The sequence below is a fragment of the Drosophila guanche genome, unplaced genomic scaffold, assembly GCF_900245975.1.
Source record: "Drosophila guanche unplaced genomic scaffold, DGUA_6, whole genome shotgun sequence".
Taxonomy (NCBI): domain Eukaryota; kingdom Metazoa; phylum Arthropoda; class Insecta; order Diptera; family Drosophilidae; genus Drosophila; species Drosophila guanche.
In genome coordinates, this window is record NW_022995743.1 from 3198102 (window position 1) to 3223537 (window position 25436).

Sequence of the window (25436 nt, forward strand, 5' to 3'; positions counted from 1 at the left end):
CGAAAAAATACCGAAAAGATATATTTCCGCCGCAGATATTAGCCATAGTCAATAATAATAATAATAATAATAATAATTATAAATGTTAACAATGTTATTACCCATGAAAACAAAAAACAACAAACAAAATATCAAAACAAACTTTAAATTTATGTTTTATTTTCTACTTTTTTTTCTACTTCTTTCTCCTTCTTTTCTTCACCTTAAACTGAATTTTATATTTTCTTTTCTTTTCTCTTCCCTTTCCCTTATTTCCTGTTGTTTTCTTTCCTTTGCTACTCCGTTCTCCAAAACTGATATATGTATTAGAATAAAGTGTATTTTCAATATATGAAACATCGCCCATATCCTCCCTCCTCATGCCACACATCCTCCCAGCCACAACTCATCGCAACTCTCCTCACATTATCGTGTTGTGTTGGTCAATGTTGGAATCCCCTTTGCGGCGGCTGCTTCTGCGGCAGTGATCCCTGGGGGTGGCAGGACTATTAGTTCACAGGGATGTACAATTAATGGCTCTACCCACAAATGTGTTCCATCAGCACACGCATCAGTCGAACGTAACTCAATTTGGGGGCACGACTGCCGCCCACAGTGGGGTCATTCTGGGTTGTGTTGTTCCTTTCATAGCTAACGACGGACTGTGACATGTCCATCTGCTTGGGTTTACTAGCGGCATTCTGTGGCAATTTCTGTTCAATACTTTGCTGCATGCGCTTGAGGTAGATCATCAGGGGATTCTCGAGCGGATTAATGTGAAAAATTTGCGAATGCTTCGGTTCATTGATTTTCTGCGAGTTTCCCTCGGGGGTCTGCACTTGCTCCAAGCGCTGAAAATCCTTTAAATAACTCGTGAAATTGTCCACGGGAATTGGTAGTGCCAATACTGCGGCTATAGAGATTGTTTTTATTGCATTACGGTAATTGTATTACTTACCCATGAGCAGGGAAGCAATAACAACAATAAATGGACTCATTTTTGGGTTTAGTTGCAAGTGTCCTGTAGGCTAGAGTAGATTTCAGTTTGAATACAGCGTTCAAAAAGTGAAACTATTTTCATGGATGTGGCTAAGCTGTGTTGTTCACTGACATGTGGCAGCACTAGACCTTACTTTCCTCCCTCTCTAGCTAACACACCTTGCAACCTGCTAACACCGAGTAAAATGTAGATATCATGTAGAAAAAAGATGATGGTGTTACCGCCAAATCGTTTAAGCTGTCAATATCGAATCGAGAGTCGTGAGAGCGTTAATTGATGTATACATTAATTGATCTTATAGTTTTAGCTTTGAGAATCCTAAATAGCTAGTAATATCTGATGGAACATCAAAATCGAGGAAAAAAATTTAGGATTTACGGTATATTTACAGTATATTTTAAAAATGCAAGGGTATATTTCGGAATATTTCCGAGGGTCTTTCGGTATATTTGATCGATAATTCGGCGGTCACACTGATTAAATACCAAATAAAAAGAAATTTAAAAAAAAAGAATAATTGTACGTAAATAACTGTGCTAGTCGGGGAAAACACGCGGGTGATTGTGCTAATTGTTAAGATATTCGAGAACAGTTGCAAAACACACTCGCGAGTTCCAGCAAAACGCCAGCAAACGGGAGGAGCAGCGCGCCAGCAGCGCAGCAACAAGCGTAGGCAAAAAGCAAACAATTGGATAAGCGCTCGCTCTGGCCCGTAGAAACAGCAGCAGCAGCAGTGGTAGAGAAAGAGAGAGGAAGGTGTTGTTGGGTGCACGCTGCTTAACGCTGATAGATACTGTTTAAGCATTTAAACCTTGGCCAAAAGTTAAACATTATTACGTACAAACATTGTTCTTGTTGTGGCTGCCACTGCCTGTCGACGTGGGGGCAGAGCAGCACCAGCACCAGTTGCAGCGCAGCGCAGCGCGAGCAGCAGCAGTAGCAGCAGCAGCGTGTGATCGAGATTCTCGTCGGTTGGCTCGGTTGTCGTTTTCGTCGGTCGCCGGTGAAATGGTGTCGACTGTCGTTGCCCTCGCCGACGCTCCCGCCGTCGCCGTCTACGTTTCTGCCGCTGCAGAGACCACCGCAGTGACCATGAAGCGAAAAATGTTGTTCTGAATTCAGTAAATGTTGAAAGAAAAAGTGAGAAATAAGCAATAATAATACAAATAAGTTTTATAACGCGTAAAACAGCTGAGAATACGAATCCAAACGAATAATACAACCATATGTATGCCCATTTGTGCCCTTTAAAGCTTCAAAAGCAACAACAAAGAATGTGAGAGAAAGAGGTGTGCGACGAGAGTGAGTGTGAAAAGAAAGTCGAGCCAAGAAAAAGTGCCTGCACCCAAATGTGCTCTCAGTAAAGTAAAGTTAAATCCCCCCGTATTTGAGTCTTCCTGCTGGCTGGCACCACTGCTAAGCGCCAAATGCTTCAACGGCTTTTCTTCCCCAAAGCCCCTGGTCGTCTCCCACGTGCTTCACCCAGATATTAACTCTCCTTGGGCTTCCTCAGTGAGTGCACTGACTGCCCACATGACTGGGATTAGCAGCGGATAGCGACTGGAATAAACCCACAACCCAACACCCCAAAACAACCACAGGTCAGTACACATCTAATATATGTATATCGCATTGAAACAATCATTTTATCTTTTAAATAAAGTTTCTTCAATTGCTCGCCTTTGCGCCTTGAATCGGTGGAAACCGGTTGTTGGTCTGTTGTCGGTTGTTTGCTTCGTCCAATCGCCAGACAAATTGAAAATTCAATTAATTTAAATCAATCAAAGTTTGATTTCCATTCGGTTTCGTTTCGAGAGCCACAGACTAAGTATTTCGTAATACCAGTAGATACGTAGTGCAATTAAATATTGCACAAGTATGAGATTGTTTATGTCGGCCTGTGTCTGAGGCGGGAAGGCAGTGTAATGGGTGTGAAATTGTGCCCCCCAAAATCGTTGTGCATCAGGGAGCTAGCCAGCCACCCCATTAATTCGTTGTGGCTGGGAATTAGTCAATTGAAATGCCAATTTTTCGATGCTGCGGAATGGAAACACTGGCAGGAAGTTGTTATGGGAAGGGATTGTTTTTGGGAAATTTATTTACCGATTAAGATTTAAGTTTTTTTTAAACACTCCACATCTGCCATCTGTCATGGACTTTCACTTTAAACATTTTAACTTATCTTTGCTTGCACAATACAATTATATTCATCAGAAATACATTTTTAATAAAATTGCTAAAATGAAATAAAAAGCTCATTCCCCATTAAAACGGTTATTTAATGTGGCGGGCAAACAAACACAAAGATGAAAAAGGAGAAACAGACAGAATACAAATAAAAATGATGATTTACACAATAATTAAATGTCAATTCATTGCATCGACGGGCATATCACGGGCTCTTCCGCAGCCTTGGGCTGGAAACCTTTGGCAGCGACAACGGTTATTAATTTACCCTTTTTATTGTTGTTTTTGTTTTGTGTTTTATTCGTTCTCGATTTGGCGAAGCGGCACAGCAGCTCGAACCTGAATCTGCACAGCGGCTCCCCCTGTACGCTGTTCTTGAGCCCTTTTTAGCTGTCCTGTTCTGTCCTGGCTCCCAGTCCAGTTGCCGGTTTTTGGTGGCCTCTTAATGGAAAAAATGTTGTGCCGCCTTTTGCTTTTGTTTTCCCAATCTTATACGCTTGGAAGGGGAAGGGTATGACCATTTTGGTGCCTAGTTTGGCCACGGACTTGTCATTAAATATATTCTTTCGCCTGGAAGGGTATCTAATGCATCGACTTCCCACTTGCTCTAGCCTCTTGCATCTGTCTGTGATTGGGGGAGGAGGCCGAGGCAGTGGCGGAGACAACGTCCTGCCATAAAATTGCATGTCCAAATTGTTGTATTGGTGTGCGTGTGCGTGTGTGTGTGTGTGTGTGCGTGTTTGTGTTGTAGCGCTTTTATTTTTTATTTTTGTGCGAGAGTTTATTGCGCGGAATGCTATTTAATAAATTCCATTTTATGCTCTCTTTCTCCCCCTCCCCTTCCGGCACGGCGCTTGTCTTGCCATCATATTGGTTGTTGTTGTTGTCGGTCGTGGACGGGGTCGGGGGGGGCCGGTGCCGGGATTTATCTGTTTCATGTCGCTATTGTTGGTTCTGTTGTCGGCTCTCTCATTGCCCGTATCCTTTTTGCTTTTGGGCCAATGCAAATTTTAAAATTCAATTTCGCTCGTAACTGAAATTGCCACAAAGAGAAAATATGTATGAATATAAAGATGGGAATATACGCAGCTATTTTCACATCCTCTACCATTTTTCATATTTCATTTTTTTATTATTAGATTTATTATTAAATTTTTGCCTCCATTTTTGTTCCGTTGCGCTGAAAGTTGGCACAGAAAACTTTGCCAAAAACTCAACATGGCTTCGGCGTCGCCCCGCAGCGTTTAGTTTTTTTTTCGCAACCCAACAAAAATAAAGAATATAAAATGGAAACTGGCACAAGAAAAATACGAAGGAAAACTCTGAAAATCAACGAACAATGAAGACAGCGAAACTTAAGCACCTTAACTCACTTTACAGGCTCCTACTCGGCGAAGAACTGAAAAGAAAGAAAGAGAACAGAAGGCAGGAAAAACAGAAAGAGAAAAAGAATACTTCTACAGTTGATTGTCTCGACAATTGGATACCCCGTATATACTGCAAATTGTACTGAAAGTGTACAGAAAGTCGTGCTTCAACTGCCCCGATAAAACATTTTTTATTATTATTTATTCCGCCTGTAAAAATAATCTACACTTTACGATTTGAGGGTCTAGCATATACTATCACCATTCCACGATTACTGGGTATAAAAACCATAATCGAGATAGGAAGTAGTGTGGCAGTGGCAGGGGTAGAATGGGTGAATGGGAATTCCCAACTGCGCTAAAAACTTTCGCAACTTGTTCTTTCTTGTCCTGCAACTTGTTCAATGCCTTTTGCCGCTCCCAGCCCGCTCGCTCTTTGCGTGATGGCTACTTCCGTTATATGTATTTTCGCCTCCAACTGTAAAGGCAAAGAATAACAAAAACAAAGTCAAGAACATCAGCGATAATTTTAAAAGTTTGAGAGAGAGAAGCAGAAAAGAGAGTGATGGAGAAAGGGAGAGCGAAAGAAGTTAAATTGTTAAAGTTGAAAAATTGCATAAAAAGTATGGAGGACACATACTAGGAAGAAGTAAGAGCGGAAGCGGGAGTGGGTGAAAACTTAAAAAATGCTTCGCTTCGGTATTCTATTTCACTTTTTTCCACTATTTCACTGGCGTGGCAAGCCTTTCCTGCCACCCCCTGCCACGCAACTTCTACTCCTTCTGAAACGAGAGCAAAAACATAAAAAAAAAGTTGAAAATGCAAACAAAAACAAGGACACGAGGGCCATAAAAATGTTCCTATGTGAAGCGAGCAAAAACAAAAAATTAACTAGAAATTTCTCTGTATTAAGTTGGTGGGGGATACCCTTTAAAGAAATTTTGCCGCTGCCAAAACTCTTTTAATGGTGAATTTAATAGTATAAAAATCTGCCAGGGCAGTTAATATTTTGTGGGCATAATTGATGGATAATTAAAAGATTTAATAGACTATTTCAAGAAGTGGGTAATTATGTATTACTGCCTTAAATATTTATTAACTGCTTTCCAAATAAAGTGCTAGTGTTACGTGTTTAAATACGTTTCCAGCATATCCCTTAACAGTTAAGTTGTCGGGTATAAAAACTTTTAAAAACAACTGCAGGACGAGCGAGTGCAGTAAAAGGTGCAGGCGGGGCACAACAAAAGCAACAATGTTCAAGTGCAGTTTGAGGCAAAATTTGTAGAGCACACACACCCACACACACATATACATACACCCGCTCGAGCACACACAGCAACAACTGAAAAACAACTCTTAAAAGCTTGCACAAGCAAAGGAAAATAATAATAAAGTGAAATAAAAGCTACGAGCGAGCCATGGCTCCACCACTCGCGCCCACTCCCTTTATGAAGTTGTGGAGCCCTGCAACAGCAGCAGCAGCAGCAGCAGCCGGCGCAGCACAAGAAATAACAAAAACAAAAACCATTCAGCAGAAAATCAATGAAAAAGTGCATTCATAAAAAATAATTGAAACATGAAAAACAAGCCATTTGTTTTCATATTTTATTTGAACTTTACAACTTTATTTTGCTGCTGTGTAGATGTTAAAGAATTCGTTGTGAGTAAATAATGGGAATTTTAATTAGTTCATTGCAAATATTTTGATTGGATAACTCCGCGGGAAAAAATGTATTTGAAGTAGAAAAAAGAAATGATAAATTTGTAGACGGGAAATAAGTAATTATTCGTAATATTTATGAATATTTATGTGCAACTAATGTTAGGCAGCGATCGTTGAGGCTTGGCTCTCTTCTCTGTTACAACTTCTAGTGTCTCTCTCTCACTGTTAGTTTTGCCTTCGCTTGCGCCCAGTAACCTTACAGACTCTGTTACTCTCTTTGGCTGCCCACGCAAATGTTATCCAATGTTCTTCTAAGACTTAACATACCCCCTCTGCAAGAGTATGCATGCCCCTTGCTGCTTCAATTCTATTATTGATTTCATCATTTTGCCTGTGCGCTAAACGAGGACAGCACCGAATTGTTTAGCAAATGTTGCGGTGGGACCTGCTTTGGCGTATACTTGATAAAGCCAATTAGCAACATTTCGATCTGGTTCGGCGTATAAACAAATAATCTAATATACACACTGGGTATATTTAGCCCCTCATTTAGCCGGTTCACACTGGACAGCCCAAGTGTGAGATGTACGTATGCAAGACAAAATGTGCTCCCAAAGTTTCGTTTATTCCCGTGGGCTATCCCTCTCCTTTGCATTTTCTTTGCCTTCTCCACGCTCGTTATCAGCGTTTCGCGAGTGTTTCCTTTCAGTGACTTGCGTCACATGTTTCACTGAAACTGTAATACATATTAATGAAAACAAATGCGCAGAAAAAAAAAGAAATACAAAAATAAGCCAACGACGCGCTGCCTGCCACTCAAATAAATAAATCGACTCAGAGACAAGAAGCAACGTCCGACAAATCGTCGAATCACTTCAGCATGCAAATATTTTTGCTTTTTTGCTTTGCTTTTATTTTATTTTCTTGTCTTTATTTTGTTGTGTTATTTATTTATACTTCCCACATTTGGATGCTCGTCGGAGATCAGGGATCACGATCGTCGAGTGCCTGTGGGTTATCGCGGGTGCGGGCTGGCGATTAAATAGGTTATCGCCGTTGGCAATCGTTCGATTAACGAGCATCGAATTTTCTGTGCTTTTTTGCTTCTGGCATGCTTTAAGCGAGTGAGCGGAGGGGCTCGATTGCAGCTGTTCAGTGGGTAATATTTAACCCATTTCCATGTCATATTTGCTCCGTTTTTCCACGCTTATAACTAATTTCTCTTCTTTCCTCTCTTTGCAGCTGACAAATATTATGGAAAAAGCGAAAGCGTATATCAAAAATGAACTTCGTGGTGGCATCCAGCCACAGCAGCAGCCGCAACAGCAGCAGCAGCAGCAGCAGTCCCTTCAATCCGAGCCAGCAACGACGCCCGCATCGCCATCGCCCTCTGCGGCCTCGTCCAAACAGCAGCAGCAGCAGCAGCTGTATCCGCACTGCGAGCTGATGCCCTCACCAGGAGCAGCAGCAGCATTGGCACACCGATCCCGGACACCCAGCGACCTTTACCACCAGCATGCCATGTCCCTTGGCTATGCGCCGCATCCATCGCAGCAACAGCAGCAGCAGCACTACTATCCCGCACATACGGGAGTCAAGTCCACGGGTCGAGCATCGGCGCCTCCAGAACACCACATGGTCGTGTCCGTTTGCTTTGTCTGCGGCTGCCACGGGGGCTACGAGATGCAGGCGCTGCGCGTGCGGCAGAGCGCAGAGCGGCCGAGCGAGTCCTTCTTTCCGTTTCTGGAGCGGCATGAGCCGCCCAATGGGATGGCCAGTGTGACGGCCAGCCAGGAGTACGTGTGGGCGTGTCTGCTCTGCTATCGCTCCCTCAACGAGCAGTGGGACGCGTACGAGCGCCACAAGAAGCCGCTGCTGCAGCGCATCTACCACATGAAGCGGATGGACGGCAAGGGCTACATCGGAGCGGATGTGGCCACCCAAAGCGAGTACGCCGCCCAGGTGCTGGGCCTCAGTGCGGATCATCTGGGCCAGAACGGACTGGCGGAGCTGCATGGCATGGATCCGTATGCCCTCGCCCGTCACTACTCCCCGCACCATCAGCCATCGGGAGCGGCAACGCCGACACCTCATCACCTTAGTACCTCAAGGAATGCCTCACCCTCGCCCATACCCAGTGGTGCGGGTGGCGGTGACTATTATCCACGGAATGCCACCACGCCCACAAGCAACAGCAACAACAACAACAAATACCTGAGTCGTCCGCAATCGCGGGACATGCCAGTGGCCTCGCCCTCGTCACGACCACCCAGCGAACCGCCGGCCACCAAGAGCAGCAGCGCCTCCAACTACTCGCAGCACAAATTCAAGCCGGGCAGCGCTCCTGGAGCGGCAGCATCGCCATATGGCGGACAGGCGACGAGCTATCATCCCGCTCAGTATCAGCAGCTGCAGCAGCAGACTGCAGCCTACCACCTGCTGCAGCAGGCAGCCGCTGGAGGAGCGGCAGGGGGACCTGAGCATCCGGCGCACTACAAGGGCAATCCGTACAGTGCAATGCCCTCGCCGGGCAGTGCCCACCTGGGGCCACCGCCACCGACAGCCGGCCTGGAGGATGACAATGCCACGGTGCTGGATCTGCGTCACGTGAGCGCCAGCGTGGCTGGTGGCAGCTCGGGAGGAACGACAAGGAGCAACACCACAGCCACAGGCACAGCAGCCGCAGCCGCAGCGATCAGTCAACCGCCGGCAGAGGTGGGCATCCTCGACCTCTCGATGCCCGACAAGAACTCCATCACGGAGGTGTGCTACGTGTGCGGCGATGAGCAGCGTCGCGGCAGCCTCATCGAGCTGAGCACGGTGAAGTCAAAGGAGTCGCGACTCGGCCAGACCGCGGCCTACTTTCCGTTCTTCAACGAGGAGCATCCACGTCCGGCGCGCTCGCGTCCCAAGGATCCCCGTGGCATGATACAGGCCTGTCTGCCCTGCTACGAAGACCTCATGCAGCAGTGGAACACGCAGCAGGTCAGTAAACAATTCACGTATTTTATTGATTTACTTCCAATAACTGGAATCGCTCATTCGAATATTTCCCATCTCCATATGAAGATAGTAGTTTTATTCAGCATTGGACGAGACGCGTCTGTCGCCCATTTGCATTTCATTTAAAGCTACGACGCGTGGCTGAAACCGAGGTCGAGCCCCAGAGCCTAGTTAACTGAAAGATATAGAAAGAGCGATTAAATCCGGGAATACTCGTACAGATTTTTGAAAGGAGTTTTATTTTGGTTCTGTCGCTTCTTTCTTGCACTTTTACTCAGTTTTATACATTTTTGCATGCCAGAAAACTGTGGCCATGGGAATTCCAATTTGTTTCCTGGAATATTCTCTGGTATTTATACCATCCAAATCGGGGGATTTTTCGCTACAGTTCTACGAATTAAATTGTGCTAAAAATATGTACAAAACCTTTAAATTGTTTAAAGTTGTGGTTCATCGTAACGTAACGTGAATAGAAATGTTTATGGATGCTGCCTGCCTCCGACAACTCTGCTCTTCTTTCTCTCTTCTCCTCCTTTTTTTCGGGTATTTATTTTGTGCAAATTTCCATATTGTTCAGACTGGCATAAATAATGGTATTAAATGAAAACAGCGGTGGGTGTGGGCAAGGGATGTAGTGCGGAGTGTTTTGGGAGGGAATGAACTAAAGGGGAAATGCAAAAACATCGAAATAAAAACAACAGAAGCTAGGGAAAATAAAACAAAATAGAGGCCCATGAACTGATACCCTGTTTCCGTGATCTTTTGCAGAGGCCAAGACAGATTTTGTGTTCATTTAGGAATACATTTGCGAGAGCTCTTTTTCGCGTCACACGAATCTCCAAAATAAACAAAAACCACACACAAAATATGCAGCCACATCGAATCAATGATAAAGATGAGGATGATGCTGTTTCAGCTGTCGCTGGCGCCATGGCGATTGACCCGAGAAGTGAGGCCCACTCCATCTGTGCAGACGATTAATCAGTGGGGTCGTCGTCATCACCATCCACATACAGTCGTCCGCGCCTTGGCCCCTGCCCCCACATAAACAGAAGGAATTATCAACATACCCAACAGGCCAATGGAAGAGCCTCTGACAGAGGGTCAGAAGAGGAGACAGGGGTTGACAGAGAGAGTGAGAGGGAGAGTGTCGTGGGTCAAGGGGAGCAGCGAGGGGAGCGAGACAGTCACAGATAGGCGGCGAATGTTGTGGGAATTCTGACCGCAGGGTCGCTTGTGTTTCTGATTAAATTTTAATAGCTTTCCGCGATTATTTCTCTTCATTCTTTTTATTCGCATTTTCGTTGCTTAATGTATATACAAAATATACTCTTTGGCAGAGGGTATTAATGCACTTTCATCGAGGTTGTTGCAAAGTTGAAACTTCGTGCTCGTAATATTAATAGAAGTCGCAGAAAACTAGTCCCTTGTTTGGTATTCCCCTCTACGAATTGATTCTCGATTAATGTTTGAAAGCAAAGGGTATATGTTTTTCGTGATTTTGATTTGATTTTTGATTTTATTTCTGTGTGCTGAATGTATTTATAATTTTCAGACATCGCCCCGGTTTCGCTCCCATTGATGATGGCAGTGGAGCGTAGTGTACCCGGGGGTGTAGGGAGCAAAATCTAGTTTCTAGATGAATCACATTTTGGTTTATTTGAAATATTTACTCACGAAATTCATACCAGTGTTTGTAGCAAAATATTCGAATTATTTGTGTGCAAAATATAAGCAGAAAATAGTTGCAAATAATTAGGAAAATATATTTCAGAGAATTGTTCTATGTGTTTTATTCAGAACTCTTCTAGCAACCTCCCATTTTGCACACCCCATTAAAACTCTGCCTCTTTGCCCTGCCCTCTCTCTTTCTCTCTCTAGCTTTTTGCCGTCGCCCACATCGGTTTTTCGCACGCAATGAGACCGACCCGAGCCACAAAAGTGGACATTGTTTTCGCCCAATGCCTCTCCACAATATTCCCACTTTTCATTTGAATTGTAAATTCAAAACGCAAATATTTGCAACATGCTGCAAAAATGCAAATTTTAGTGGCGCTGCAGCCAAGGGGACGCGGTGGGGTGCGGCTCAGAACTGTGTAAAATGTCGGATAAATAATTAAATGCCATTAATTGGGAAATTTCGCAGGCAACAAAATAAATGAAATGAAGCACAACCAACACAAGTGGGCAGTGGGAAAAAAAATTCAAATGAAAATGAATGCACACGAAATAATAAATAAATACAGGAAAATAAAATAAGTAGGAACTGGGAACCGAAATATGGAATACCCTTTGGGCCTTTAATTTAAGCAAGAAATGCCCAAGAAAATTCTTAAATTTCTTCTACTTTCTCATGCCTGAGAAATGTTGTCTTCCCCTGTTCATTGCAAACACTTAATAAAATTCATAGTACTCTCTGTCAGTGTATTAAAAAGTGCTTGAAAAAGGCAAAAGTTGAATTGCAGAAGAGCGAATGAGAGGCAGTGAGAGAGAGAGAGAGGGAGATGGAATCCCTATTCAAAATGAATACACAGTTGTATAATCACACAGCAGTGGGGTAAAATGTAAAGGACTGTGAATGAAACAAATTAATTAAATTTAACCCAATAAGCCATGGAAATAACGTTTCTGGCTGCCAGCCAGAAATTATCCATAGCAATGCGCCTCCACCCACCCAACCCAATACCCCCCCCCCCCCCCCCCCCCNATTTTCCAATGGAAAATGAAATGTGCGAAAAGCAATTTAATTATTTATGCACAAATTTTGCTTAAATGAAACGAAATCAAGTCACACCGAAATAAAAATAAAATAAAAACATTTCTTAAATCGATCTGGTTCGTTGCTTCTGGCTGGCACGATGCCAGCCGAAACGAAAATAAATGGTTAGCCATAAACAAAACATAAAAAAAAACTAGAAAATGTTATAAACAACACTCGGGGTTAACGAAACGTGTGTTGGGGTGCGCCATATACTCTATGGGGAATATATAGTAACGATTTAATAGCAAAAAGTCGAATAAAACTAAGGAAAAGTTTTAAGAACCGATGGGAATCTAACGTTGAGTTTAATTTCCAGCTAGAAATCTACCAAAAACCTCGACCTAAATACTCCACATAAATGTCAATTATTCAACTTCGATTGATAGTGTATTTACGTCTTCGTTTTGGCACATTAATGTTTGGTTTAGTTCCAACCCGTTTGTAGCTTTAGCTATAAAAATTCAAAATATCTCTGATTTCTGTTTAGAATATCATTAGAATATTTCATAATAGACACTTGCCCGAATACCAAAATGAAATATTTCAAAATTGTTTGCATAAATTCCGCACCACTAAAAACAAAAGCAGAAAAAGATTAATTGTGATTTAAGCATTTCAAAAATGTGTGGCATGGTCTGGTCCTATGAATGGTCTGCAGGCAAAAGTGGAACAAAGAAAGGAAAGGAAAGTAGAAGCTATTAATAAGTAGATTGGCAGCAATGACCTGCTGCGTGTGGTTCCCTTGGCTTACCAAGGAATTTCCTGGCATAAAGCCAACTAAGATGACAAAAAAAAAGTAAAGGCAAACGCCAACACGGCAGAGTAAAATCCATTTCCCAGCGAGAAACTGTTGCCAATAAAAAATAAAGCTGTGGCGGCAAATGCAGGATAATAAATCATGCCAAACAATTGTTGAAAGAATGATTGTGGTTTATGGCTTTATTTTTCAAGCATAATGCATTTATGTGTTCAACGACATTCTAGTGTTCAGTAGAGACTCTCTCGGGTGTAGAAACTATCCCACACGACAAACTGTTTGCTCTCGGGCAGCGGTATAAACTCCAGTCCGTCGGCAATGTTGAGGCACAGTTCGGGGCCACCGGGGCGCAGTGGATCCCATTTGACCGGAGCAATCGTCTCACAGTTGGGATCCCCTGTGGTGGCAAACGATGTCCACATGGCAATCAAACGCTCAATGGTGCGATACTCGGGCGTGGCCTTGTCCAGCTTGCTGGAGAGTATCCCATAGAACATGTAGGAGATGTCATCGGCATGGCAGACGCCGCGCACCTTCCGTCCACACTTGAGTATGCGATAATGGTTGTAGTGCGGCGAGTCCATGTCGAAGCGGTACAAGTAGGTGGCCGTGGCCGGGGCATACACCGAGCGGGCGAGCAGCGTGCGATGTATGTCGTGCCAGAAGTTCTTCACGCTCAGTATGTGCAGGCACTCGAAGAGCTCCATGCTGCCGCGTTCGGTGTCGCCAAAGTAGGCGACCTTCAGCCGGCTGACCATCTCGTTCAGCTCATCCTGGTCAATCACGTCGCGCACCTGGCGTGGAATGAGCGCCTCGAAGGCGCTCAGCATGTGCAGCGGATCCTGCAGTGTGGTCTGATAGGAGAAGAGTCCCTCAAATGAGTTGCCGCCAATGATCATGGGCACCGCATTGCCCCAGGCATTTGACAGCTGCTCCTGCTGTGGTCGCGGCACCACACAGTCCTCCCCGACATACGGCTCGATGACTGGCCCAAAGGCAATGATCTCGTAGTCCCTCTGCTCCTCCTGTGTGACGATCGCATTGCAGTGGAGGGCCAGCTTGCTGGCGGGCGTGTCCTTGAGGAATTTCAGCAGCTCCTGCTCGTTGTCCAGCGGGCCCAAGTAGCCCAGTTCCTTGCCCAGGCGTTGGGCCCAGCGCTTGTCTGGCTCTGTGGCCCAGGCGCACAACGCCGAACCGGACTGCACAATGGCGCGATGGAAGAGGCCTCGCGTCTGCTCCGTCTGCATCATGATGTGGGTGGAGGCGGCGCCCGCCGACTCGCCCATCAGCGTCACATTGTCGGGGTCACCATTGAAGCTGGCGATGTTCTCCTTGACCCAACGCAGCGCCTGCACCTGGTCCTTCAGTCCCGCATTGCCGGGCACATTGAGTTCGCGCTCCTTGAGACTGAGAAAGCCCAGGGCTCCGACGCGGTAGTTGAAGGTCACCAGGATGACATCATGCTTCATGAAGTAGTCCGGTCCATAGAGATCCCGCGAGGCGCCACCGATTTGAAAGCCACCGCCATAGATCCAGACCATAACGGGCAGCGGCTTTGGCGAGTCCAATCGCTTGGCGTACACATTCAGATAGAGGCAATCCTCGGAACCCTCCGCGGACATTGTGATGGAATTCCGCTGCATGGGCTTCTCCCTGCAGTAGGTACAGTCCCGCACGCCCTGCCAGGGCTGCACGGGCTGGGGCGAGCGGAAGCGCAGCTCACCCACCGGTGGCTGGGCAAAGGGTATGCCCTCGAAGGCATGATAGATCTCTCCATCGTAGACGGTCCGCCGTTGCAGTCCTTTCAGCAGTCCATATTTCGTTTCCAGCTGCGTGCTCTGATTCGTGCCCAGCCTGTACTGAATGAGCTTATGGCCAATGACTCTGAAAAGAGAAAATAAAAACAAAGATGAGTCATCGTCCGAAGAGTTTTCTTTAAAGGCTTATCAGAACTTGGAACTTTGAACTCACTTTGCACCCAGTTTAAGCTTGTCCCCAAAGCCCACACGTAAATCCATTTTGCACTATGTTTATATACACATATAGAAGTATATATATGTATTTGTTATGTGTATATATATAAACCTCCACAACGGACAGCAATCTGTTTTGACTTCCAGCGCCCTCGAATGCCACGCAGCGACTGAGCAACAGTTCCCGCTGCTCTATGCCCCAGTAAAAGTGGATGATAAAATTGTTTAGATAGTCCCACCCAAGTGTGGAGGCGCCCACCAATCCACTCTACTGCTGTCCACATCATAGTTATTGCTGTTTAAGTCCGTTCCATATGTGGATCTTTTGATAATAATAATACGAGTACTCGTTTGGCCAATCCCTAATTACGTTCGGACAGTAAAACGTACACACATTTTGATGCCACCCCCCAGATAAGGTTGATAAGCTCTGTGGGATTCGGTTCGATTCGTTTCGGTTCGGAGGGGTTAATGGGGAAAATCAAATATGGTATTTATAGATACGGAGATTATGGGTTAAACCTGAGCATAAAGCAGGATGCGAGGAGAATGGGGCAACATTTATTCGAGTATTAAATCATTCTTTGGAATTGTTATATTAATAATTATTATTTTCCCCTTACCTTTGACATACTTTTGTCCTATTTAACTTCCTTTGACACAGAACTGCAGTTGCCAAGTTGTCTTGTTAATATTAATTGCTGATACTGTTCCTGATGATGATTATCTTTGCACTTCATTAAACGATAACTTTAGACTGGCCAATTGCTTCCTTAACTCCATAAACATCTTTTGAATCGTAAAGTTTGAAATTTGTGTATCTAATTGTTGATGACATTCCTCTAGCCATTGATTACTTGATTACATTTGCTGCTTTTGTAAGTGGAATGTGAATGTCGAATTTTCTCTTGCCAACCATTGGAATATCCTTTCAGACAGCCTTGCCTTGCCTTTGGCGATGACGAAGGCTATGGACGTTGACTTTAAGCAGTGGAGGTGGCGTTTTTCCTGTCTCTCTCTGTCATTCTCTTTCGTTGATTATGCTCATCGTTCACTCTCTCTCTCTCTCTCTCGCTGTCTCTTTTACCATCCCTGCTCTTTGGTCTTGTCTGTGCATTAGTTAATGTAATTATTTCACACTTCGTCTGCTTTGAAGCAACATTTAATTTTGCCTCAACGCAGCTTAGTTTGTCTCTCCATGTCCTCCTCCCCCTCTCTCTCTCTCTTTCACTGGCTCTCTCATTCATCCTTCATTCGCTTCGTTGGCTCTGTTTATTTTGTTCCATTTGTTTGTTTGTTTGTGCGTTTACTTAACTTTTGTTATCGCTTTCGCCTGGTTTCTCTCCACTCCATTGCTTACTTTTGTTTCTATTTATGTGTCTTTGCTTTGTTTGGTCTTTAAATTTTAAACCCATGTTCTACGCTAGTATTAGATTAGTACGGAATTTGGTTAGATTTATTAAATTCATTAAAAACACTGCATAAACAGTGTCCGAAATGAGTTTAATATATCCAACGTCTGCCATATTTTTCTTCTTCAAAGATAATCCAACAGAAATACATTTTATACATATTTCAAGCTTGTATTAAATTTATATGTGTATGTACTACATAGTTGCTATGTATCTTTAATACCTTTTGTTGAATTTATTCCTTAGTATTTTCGGCTTTCAGTGTTGCCAGGTGGATTATTGCGGGGTTGCTAAGTATGTCTGAGTGGATACGTAGCCGCCCTCTGTCCTCTCCCTGTACACATTGCACATTCTGCAGATTCCATTGACTAAATAAATAAATGCACCACATTGCAATCTATTCTGTGGAGAGAATATTCCGTGTTGTCTGTGCGTGTGTGTGTGTTCGGTGCTTTTGTGTTTGCTCTGCTTTCCAGGCCAGGCGCCGCCGTTGCATTTGCAGACTACGCATTTGCTTCCCGTCGTTATCTCAGCTCCACATCTCCTCTTCTACTCTCTCCTCCTCCTCTCGAAGTCGCCTCTTCCATTTGACTCTTGCCATGACGACCTCCAAGTGTCTACATCCTCTTCTTCTTCTGCAGGGTATATTCAAAGGAGGGGCAGAGCAGTTATTTTGTCTTTCCAACCCTCTCTGTCTCGTTACAGTTTCACTCTCTCATTATTTATACCTTATACTTAAGATACCTTGCCAGAGTCCTCTCCATCTTATGTCTGCTCCTTTATCATCTTGTTCTTCCTCTTTGTGTGGTTTTTGGGGGCTCGTGTTTACATGAATGCCCCCAGCCACAGCCGCCGCCTACTTGTTAAAGGTGACGCGACCCTCGAGCTGCTCCCTGCCTTGCTTTGTCCCACTTCCCTTTTTGTCGCTTGCTCTTGTTGGTTTTTGCCCACTGCTCACTCACTCTCTTTGTCTACCTTCCCTTTCCAAATCGTTGGTCATGTTTGTGTTTGTTGTCGGAGCGTGTAGAGATTGTTTTTGCAACTGTCAATTTTCCAGGGCTGGTCTCTCTTAATCAGCAAATTCAGGGCTGCGGGGCTACCACCGTGGGAGTATGCTAGGAATTTAATTCACTATAATGAGACACATATCATCAACATGGTACATAAATATTTGAAATATTTGTGATGGTATGGCATCACAGAAGTGTTTTTATACCGAATCGAATGTGCATAATTGATCAAATTTACTTGAATTATGGTATGTCGAGTATTTTCAATTAGTTATTATTATGAAAACACCCAAATGTCCATCAATTATTAAAATGTGTGCGATAATATTTGAGTGCAAATTCCATTAATAATGTGATTTATTTATTGGCGGGTTGTTCCCCAACATCCATCTACTTCCCTAATAAAATGGCGCTCATTCGCACTGTTTTCATAAATTTGCAGCTGCCTGTCTGCTCTTTCTCCTCTACTCTTCGCACTCGTAAATTCATGTTCACTCCCCCACTGGTTCATAAGCTAGTTCACTCTGCAGCTGCTGCTCTTTTGCTTTTTGGTGTTTTTGTTTTTCCATTCGCCGCCGCATCAATTCAATTTGGATTCAGTTCGTGCTTTGCCGCTCCGCTTTGGCTCTTCCATTCGTAGACTCGTGCGACGCCAGCGCCGGCATCGCAGTTAACGCCAGCAGCAGCAGCAGCAGCAGCGGCTGCGACTGAGTTGTTTGTTTGTGTTTGTTTTAGTTGCGCTGCCCTGAGCGTCGGAATCGGCGTTGTTGTCGTTGCTTTTGTTTTCTTGCGGGTGCCCCACAAGAACAACAAGAGCGCAGGGCTCCAACAGGCAAAGAGGAGCAGCGGGAGCAGCAGCGAAGTCAGCGCCAACGCCAACAGAAACTGCTTGCTCGATCCGTTCTTGTCTGGCTCTGGCACTGGCTCTGGTCCCGCTGTTGCCGCAGTTAGTCGTCGTCGGCTGTGTTCGGTTGTTGGAGCATTCCGTTTTGTGACGCGCGTCGTCGGAGTCGCACGATTTTCAATCTCTCCCGCCACAATCAGAGAAATCCCAGCCGTACGCTTCCAGTAAATTTGTGTGTGAGACGTGAGACCGACCTTATCAAAAACGGCAAATGCGACAATCGCTTAATGAGACGCGTAGCACTTGCTCTCTCTCTCTCACTCTCACATACTCTGTGCTCGTGTATATGTGAGTGTGCGTGCTTGAGGCGCATAAAATCAAAATTGATAAATGCACAACTGGCAATAAAGTGTAACAAATAAGAATGACAGATATGTATGTACAAACATACATACATTTGTATGTATTAATGTGTGTACGTGTTTCGTGTCGTGTGTTAATAATAAAAGCAAACAAAAGTCACGGCTGTCAAAGCAGTTCAATGTCTCTGCTCGCTCCCCCCTCTCTGTCACTCTGCAAGTCGCAACAGTAGCCGGTAACGGTGGCAGTGCCGCAAAATACTGGTTTTAAAACAGCAAAAGCAACAACAAGTCAACGATGCCGCCTCGAAGTTTGCCCTTTTTCAGTTAGTTATGCGCCGGGGAACCAGTGGGGCTCCTCAAGTGGAGGCTACGAAGGTGTCACACTAGAGATGGTCGCGTGATTGATAGTGCCATAAATCGTATCTCTACTGTGTGCGTGTGTGTGTGTTTGCGTGTATGTATCTGTGTTAATTAAATTGCCTTAGTGCAGTTCAATGAATCCCATACGGGAAATAATAAACAGCAATTGCCACAATTAATCCAATTGGAAGCACTTAAATCAGTTAAACGAAAACCCCCATTATACAGAGCAACAAAACCGTTATGAATAACATTTCGCCCCATCTCTAGTGTCAATGTGGGGGTCATGTTTTATTTTGTAGTTTTTCAGTTTTTTGTTTATTGTTGTTATTTTTGAACTCTTGTGACTCCAACCTGTCGGAAAATTGCCTGGGGCCACTAGGTGTCTCTACAGGGGGGGCAATTGAGTACAAGTACATGTGTATGTACATGACTTGTCCGTGTAAAAAAGGCCCTCAAACAAGCAGTGTAGCAGCAGCAGTAGCTACGTCAGCAACAAATACCGTTTTTATTTTGAGCGTTTTTAAACACGGGCGTTTTTGCCATTTTCTGCGCGTTTCTTGTATGGCTCTGCGTGTTTGTGTGTGTGTACCGTTCTATAAATAAACCGTTTCATGTGCAGTCTTTTGCTTTCTTACTTCCTCCTCTACCCCTACTTCTACTTCTACTTCTTCTGGAGGAATTTTTCCTGTTCCATGTATTTTGTTATCGGTTATTTCCTGTGATTTATTTGCGTGCGAATCATGATTTATATCGCCTGAGAACAACAACAACAACTACGTACTCTTACTCACAACCCAACCCTCTATAATGGAGCACGCACATTGACGCTTAAGTGGGTCAAACAGTAATTGGCACGCCCTCTCTTGGCTCTTCGTTTCGCAGTGTCCTTGTCTGTGACCCACTTGGGTGGGCGGACAAGGTTAAGCTTGTGGCCACAAAGTCAACATTCCACATAGCTGGAGGGTGTCTACTATTTGCCATTGAATCAATGAATTTGACTCAACAAAGGCACCAAGGAGTACAATCGGGTTTAGTTTTTGATGAGGCATACACGAAGGATGCTCGAATAAAATCGTATATGCACCGAAAACCATTGTCTAATTATAGCTGACACGATAATGAATAATCCCGCATGCCTTTGCCTAATTGTAGTTCGTTTAATTAAAAGCTTTAATTGTTATTAAATGAATCCCTACCATGGCATGCAAAGGAGTCTCCGCCCATTCCCCCCTCTAATCAGTGGCTGATGGCTCTCGTGTTGTTTTCTTTCCGTTACTTTCACTCCAACGCAAATCTTTTATTATCCAATAATTGCACACAAGTTTGCCCATTTGTTGTCTCTTTTGTCTTTATCTCTTGCACGATTCGCAGCCCTTCCGCTCTGCCCGACAAATGATTGTCTGCGGTGTGTGGCAGAGGGGCGGACCAGGGCACTCCAGTGGCACTTGTAGTTCCAGTTCCCGTTCCCTTTCGTGTGGCTTGTGCCCCCCGCCCGCTTAATTACCATTGCGGAGGGAAAGTGGGCAACAGGTGAGGAGGCGGGGTTGGGGTGTCTCCTTGAGCAGGAGGGTTTAATGAACGCGCCGCGCACTTCCATCAGGCCAACGGGAATGGGGATGGATGTTGACGCTGATAGCTGGCATGTTGCATGTAATGCATAATTAGTTACCTCTTAATCTGCTGCATCCACACTGATCGCGTGTGTTTGCGCGGAATTTCATGTGGCACGTAGTGATGGTGTGAGAGAGCGAGAGAGAGAGAGAGAGAGAGCACCCCGCGGATACGAAACGGATACGGATGCATCATCATCATCATGAGCGTCATCCGTCGTCGCGTTCGCGTTTTATCCACGCCCAACTGCACACAGAGGAAGAGGGTGGAGCAGGGAGGGGATGGTAGTAGCAACAGGAACAGGAGCAGGAGGAGAACGTTTATATCAGTTTCAATTAAATTTAATTTGTTTCGTGTTGTAATTAAGTTGCCACCACAGACTGTCAGACAAACAGACAGAGAGAGAGAGAGAAAGAGAAAAATCCACTCTAATTAATCTGCCAACAACCCCAACAGCAGCAGCGGCAACCAGCAGCTTTAGTGTTTAATCAAATGTGATTCATTGAAACTCGATCGAAAACAATTAAACAATTGAAATTATGCAAAGAAAATGATTCACATAAAAACAAAAAACCGTTTACAAACACAAGTACAACAACAGCAAAGTGATTAGTGAATCCCCGGGGATACCCATCCAACGCGCGCTCTCTGTGTATCTCTTAATAATGGCCCAAAATCTCACCGTTGTGGTGGGCGAGGGCGGCCACGGCCACAGCCACAATAACAGTAATTGCTGCATCAATGAGAGCAACAGCCACAACAGTGGCAACAGCACCAACAGCCCCAATTCAGGAATCAGCTTCAAGCCAAAGGATACGAATGGCTGGCGGGAATACAGGAAATTAAAAACCTATCTGATTCTCAAGGATCAGCAAAGCGAAAAGGTAATTGAGGGCCGGGCCGCATTGTGTCAAGAAACATGCTGACAACGTGCAAGGATAAATGAAGTTTAAAAGATTATTTTGTAAATAATTTCAAGTAGTTTTAATTCGATGCCATCCGGTCGAATTTCCTGACAAATGAAGATACTTTTGAGTATTCAATAAGTAACCAAAGTATTCATTTCCAACCTCATTTGGAGCAGAAATAATAATGTTTACATACAGATAGATAACAATGCCATTTGCCTGTTATGGAAACCGTTCTTCAAGGCACTACGCACTCACTCAACCATTCAAGCAATCAATCAATATTGACCCAAATTAATGCCAAAAGCAAACATTCAAAAAACCAAAACTTGAACATGATTCATGTTGGAGAACTGTTTTTTATTTTTGTGTTTGATAATCCCCACTACACAAATAAAACAAAAAAAAATATAAATTAATTAGTGGAAATAAATTCCACTTTTGGCTACTTATTGATTTCCACTTGCGAAAAGTTGTTGCTAAAAGTTGAGAGCGAGAAAAACACAGCTGCCCCCTGCCCGCCAGCTCTCTCCATCACTAAGGGTTATTTTATGCTTTATAATTAACAAAAAAACAAACGAAACAAAACAAAAGTTATGAAAAACTAAAAGAGAGACAGAGTGAGATAGAAGGGAAAAAAGTTGTTCATAAAAAAGTTATTAAACGGTCATGACCCCCATTGCCATTGCGGCTTATCAACGGGCATGAAAAGCACAAACATAAAGCAAACAAGAAGAACTGACTGTTGGTTGAGAGGGGGGTAAATGTGTTTTTGTGGCAGGGGCAAGAACATGAAAAGCGAACATAAAAAGCGAACGAAAAATCGAATCAGAAACAAGTCGACTTTTGGTTTACTCAGTAATTTGGAATTTGGAAGTAATTTTTAATGTATTAAAATAGCTATTAAAAGATAAAACATTTAAATGGAACGCGGTAGAGGCATAATTCTGCAATAATTAAGCAATATTTTTCAACTCTCGGCAAAAAATAGATGGCTCTTGTGGCACTCCCCGCGCCCATGTACTGGGTATCCCAGATGTATGACGAATTTGTTTTTCCATCAACTGCCAACTGACAGCTATATAAGAGTGGCAATCGGTGGGGGGCGAGGAGAATGGGCAGAACAGAAGCAAGAGACGAAAGAGACGCCATCGAGGCATTGGATCAATAAATATGGATGACATGGCATTGTCCGTCCGTCCCAGATTGATGCGATGTGATAGGATACGATGCGAAGCGAGGCAAAGCGTGTGCGAAAGTGTGTGGAGCACAGCCGCCTCATGACAAAACACACAAACAAAATGGAAACAGACATGGAAACAGAGACAAACAGACGGACAGACACACAGACAGACAGACAGACACTCTGGTATACAGACACAAATTGGTATCCACAAGGAATCCATGCGCTATTGTGTAATCGAAATGCGCGCCCCTATCAATGTCAAAAAATCTGACACAAAATGAAATGAGGAAAGTAAACAAACAATTAAATTGTTGCTCGGTGCCTAATAAAATAAATGAAATGCTCTGCCTGCCTGCCGTCTGTCCACTTTTGAGCTGTCTGCTGTATGCAAAGATACGCAGCTCATGCATAGACCCATGAATTGTGTCGGTTGCCATGAAAGAGATGACAAAACGTAAAGATTTGTTGAGCGACTACATTTATGTACATGACAATATTCAAATCATTTTGGCGAAAAGCCACTTGGCGTATACGTAATATGACAAATGCCGTCCCATCATTGTTGTTGACGAGCCATGAGGCTTGGGTGACCAGATTGTGTATATTAATTTGTACAAACACAAATGACGTCTGCGTAATATGGTGGGCTGCTCCCCACCCACGCCCCCACGGCAGTCCATAATCCTCACATCGACTGACAGGTCGTATGCGCAACGCATTGCGGGGTGTTCTGTTTGTGAAGGAAGTGAAATTATTGAGCGGGTAATCACAGAGTTATTTGGAGAGCTCTTTAAAATGGGTTTTCCGTTCGCAGATATTCTCTTTTGCAGCTTTTGCTTGTGCATCTCGTTTCGAGCCCCCATGTGGCAGCAATGGGCGGGAGTAGTCGCTGCCAGATGGCAACATAAAATGTTTTATTCATACTCGTGTCAATCCATCAATCAACTCGAAATGTAATTCATCAAAGTCGTTTATGTGTCGGCAGCTTCTACAGCGAATGAACTGCAAATCGGGTTGGCATGAGGTCAAAAGAGAAGCCCATTTTAGACTTTATTTGCTGTTTGTGTAATCTGTACTATAAATAGGAGTAGCTTTTCTTTGCTTCCACCTTTTGCCTGGTTACAGCCGAAAGGTCTGAGACCTAGCAGTTGTTTGCTAAAAATCGTTGCTGCCACGGTGCTAATTCATTTTAAATGGAATCATATTTGTATGCTTCACACCCAAGATTACGCTTATATAAGCCTGTTAATTGAAACTGTAATTGTAAGCAGCTACAAACCGAATGACTAATGTGAGATCGTGATTTGTTGTATCTTCTTGCAGGCATCCCACAAACCGGAATCGGAGCGTTCCTATATGCTGCGCAAACGTCCGACACCCGCAGCAGCAGCAGCAGCAGCGCCGGAGCGAACGACTTTTGTGTGCTATACCTGTGGCACGGACACGCCCTCGTCACAGCTGCGACTCGTCTACTGCTGCCCCAATGCCGAGCGGGAGCCCTTCTATCCGTTCATCAAGACCATGAAGGTCTACAAGAATGCTAGTCCCATCAGTCCCCAGGGTAAGTGCACTCCATTATCGCCTTTGTGTGCCGCACATCTAACCAAAATTGTTTCCCGCTCCAGGCATGGTCCAGGTCTGCTCCAGCTGTAATGAGAAGCACAGTGGACTGGCCGAGGGTGGGCCGCCGCCTGCCGCAGTCACAGCGCACCCAGTGGGTGGCTCGCCCAGTGCCGGACACTCGCTGGAGTCCAGCACAGCGCTGTATAGTTCCAGTGGAGTGATGGCACCTTTTGGTGGTGGTCGCAATTCCCCATCAGAGAAGTCGGTGGCCAATTCAGATTCCACCAGCAATGTGCGGTTTAGGGTAAGGATAAACAATGGCAAAGGGGAGAATGATTACTTCTTATCGGATAAGCTTGGGAAATACCTGGCACTCGGTATAATCGTTGCCCATCCGTTTATAGAATCGATCGCAATCGATTCTCAATAACAATTTGTGCCTTACAATCGATCGAGATCATAAATAATGCAGTATGCCGTATGCCGTATGCCATATGTGGCTACTATATGGAGAATGCTGCCCGGCGTATCGGTAAAGTGCGCAAACATGGAAATTTACTAGGCAGAGAGTGAGAGAGCGAGAGATAATAGATAGTGTGTGGCACTTACAGCACTTGTTACAGCAAAATGCCTGCTTGCTGGATAGGAGCAGTGCGGGGATGAGCTTCGCTACCGATCTGCCGGGTCTTTCAGCGGCAATCGAGCGCTGTCCAGCGGCGATAACATTTCATGCGATTAGCGGCCACCCATTTGCCCTCTGTGCCCCCGGGCACAGATAACCCCCCATTAATGGGTGGTGGTGGTGGGACGTCTGGGAATATGGACTGCCAGATAGATGATGGCTGGTTCACGACCTGGAATTGTTGAGTAATTCATTTTGAAGGCCCCACGCCGCACCGCACCGCCACATCAATTAGAGACTGAGAGAGAGAGAGTGGGTGCAGCTCTTTTGCCTTATCATTCGCAGCTATGCTTGGAGCGTGCTTGGCAGCCACTTGGATCGTCAGCATGCTAAGCAATTTGAGTCAACACATGTACGTAAAAGCGATTAGATAGTGGCCGGAAAACACACGGCAGCAATGCATGCGCCGCTCTCCATGCGGGTCTCTCCCCGAGAAGGACACATAAATAAATAGCAGTGGGAGCAAGTAATAAACGAAGGTGGCGGCGAGGTATAGCCTCAATCATTGTATAAACAAACCCCGAGAGATCGTGGGCTGCATAGAGAACACACAACAAAAAGCAGAAAGGAAAGAAAAAACTGGGTAGACTTGGTCGAGTCCGACTCCGACTCCGAGTCCGAGTCGGGAGTCAGTTTTTGTTTTATTTTGTATACTCCAGGCATCTGCTTTGAACCGGTTTTTGTTTCGTCTTTTTTTTTGTTCTTTCTGTTTTGTTAATTCTACTTAAATACTTTATATTTATAGCCGATTGTTGTTGCTGTTTTTATTGTTTTAACATTCTAGTTTTGCCTTGTTTTGTTTTGC

At 44.5% G+C, this 25436-nt stretch overlaps 3 protein-coding genes across 8 annotated transcripts in view; 1 reads left to right on the forward strand and 2 right to left on the reverse strand.

Moving 5' to 3' along the window:
- Positions 1-301: 301 nt before the first annotated feature.
- LOC117591320 lies at positions 302-1074 on the reverse strand. 2 transcript variants are annotated; one of them, XM_034284540.1, is made up of 3 exons: positions 938-1074; positions 527-886; positions 302-470 (listed from the first exon to the last, which is right to left on the reverse strand). In XM_034284540.1, exons 1-3 carry the CDS (start codon positions 975-977, stop codon positions 406-408), a joined length of 465 nt encoding a protein of 154 aa, XP_034140431.1. In that variant the 5' UTR covers positions 978-1074; the 3' UTR covers positions 302-405. The 2 variants fall into 2 exon arrangements, with proteins under 2 accessions (XP_034140431.1, XP_034140422.1); XM_034284531.1 differs by having other exon boundaries at positions 527-892.
- Positions 1075-1463: 389 nt separating this feature from the next.
- The window catches only part of LOC117591197 (chromatin modification-related protein eaf-1), a 66419-nt gene continuing 42446 nt past the window's right edge, over positions 1464-25436 (forward strand). For 3 of the 5 annotated variants that reach the window (XM_034284354.1, XM_034284340.1, XM_034284347.1), the window contains exons 1-4: positions 1464-2580; positions 7439-9181; positions 23710-23947; positions 24012-24253. In XM_034284354.1, coding sequence (XP_034140245.1) covers positions 7451-9181; positions 23710-23947; positions 24012-24253 — 2211 coding nt within the window. In that variant the 5' untranslated portion in view covers positions 1464-2580; positions 7439-7450. Of the gene's footprint in view, positions 2581-7438; positions 9182-20771; positions 21177-23709; positions 23948-24011; positions 24254-25436 lie in introns of those variants that run through there. The other 2 variants (XM_034284360.1, XM_034284371.1) reach the window with 2 other exon arrangements.
- LOC117591288 (esterase B1) lies at positions 12885-14859 on the reverse strand. The gene is made up of 2 exons (XM_034284490.1): positions 14689-14859; positions 12885-14601 (listed from the first exon to the last, which is right to left on the reverse strand). The coding sequence occupies exons 1-2, from the start codon at positions 14733-14735 to the stop codon at positions 12948-12950; spliced, it is 1701 nt and encodes a 566-aa protein (XP_034140381.1). The 5' UTR covers positions 14736-14859; the 3' UTR covers positions 12885-12947.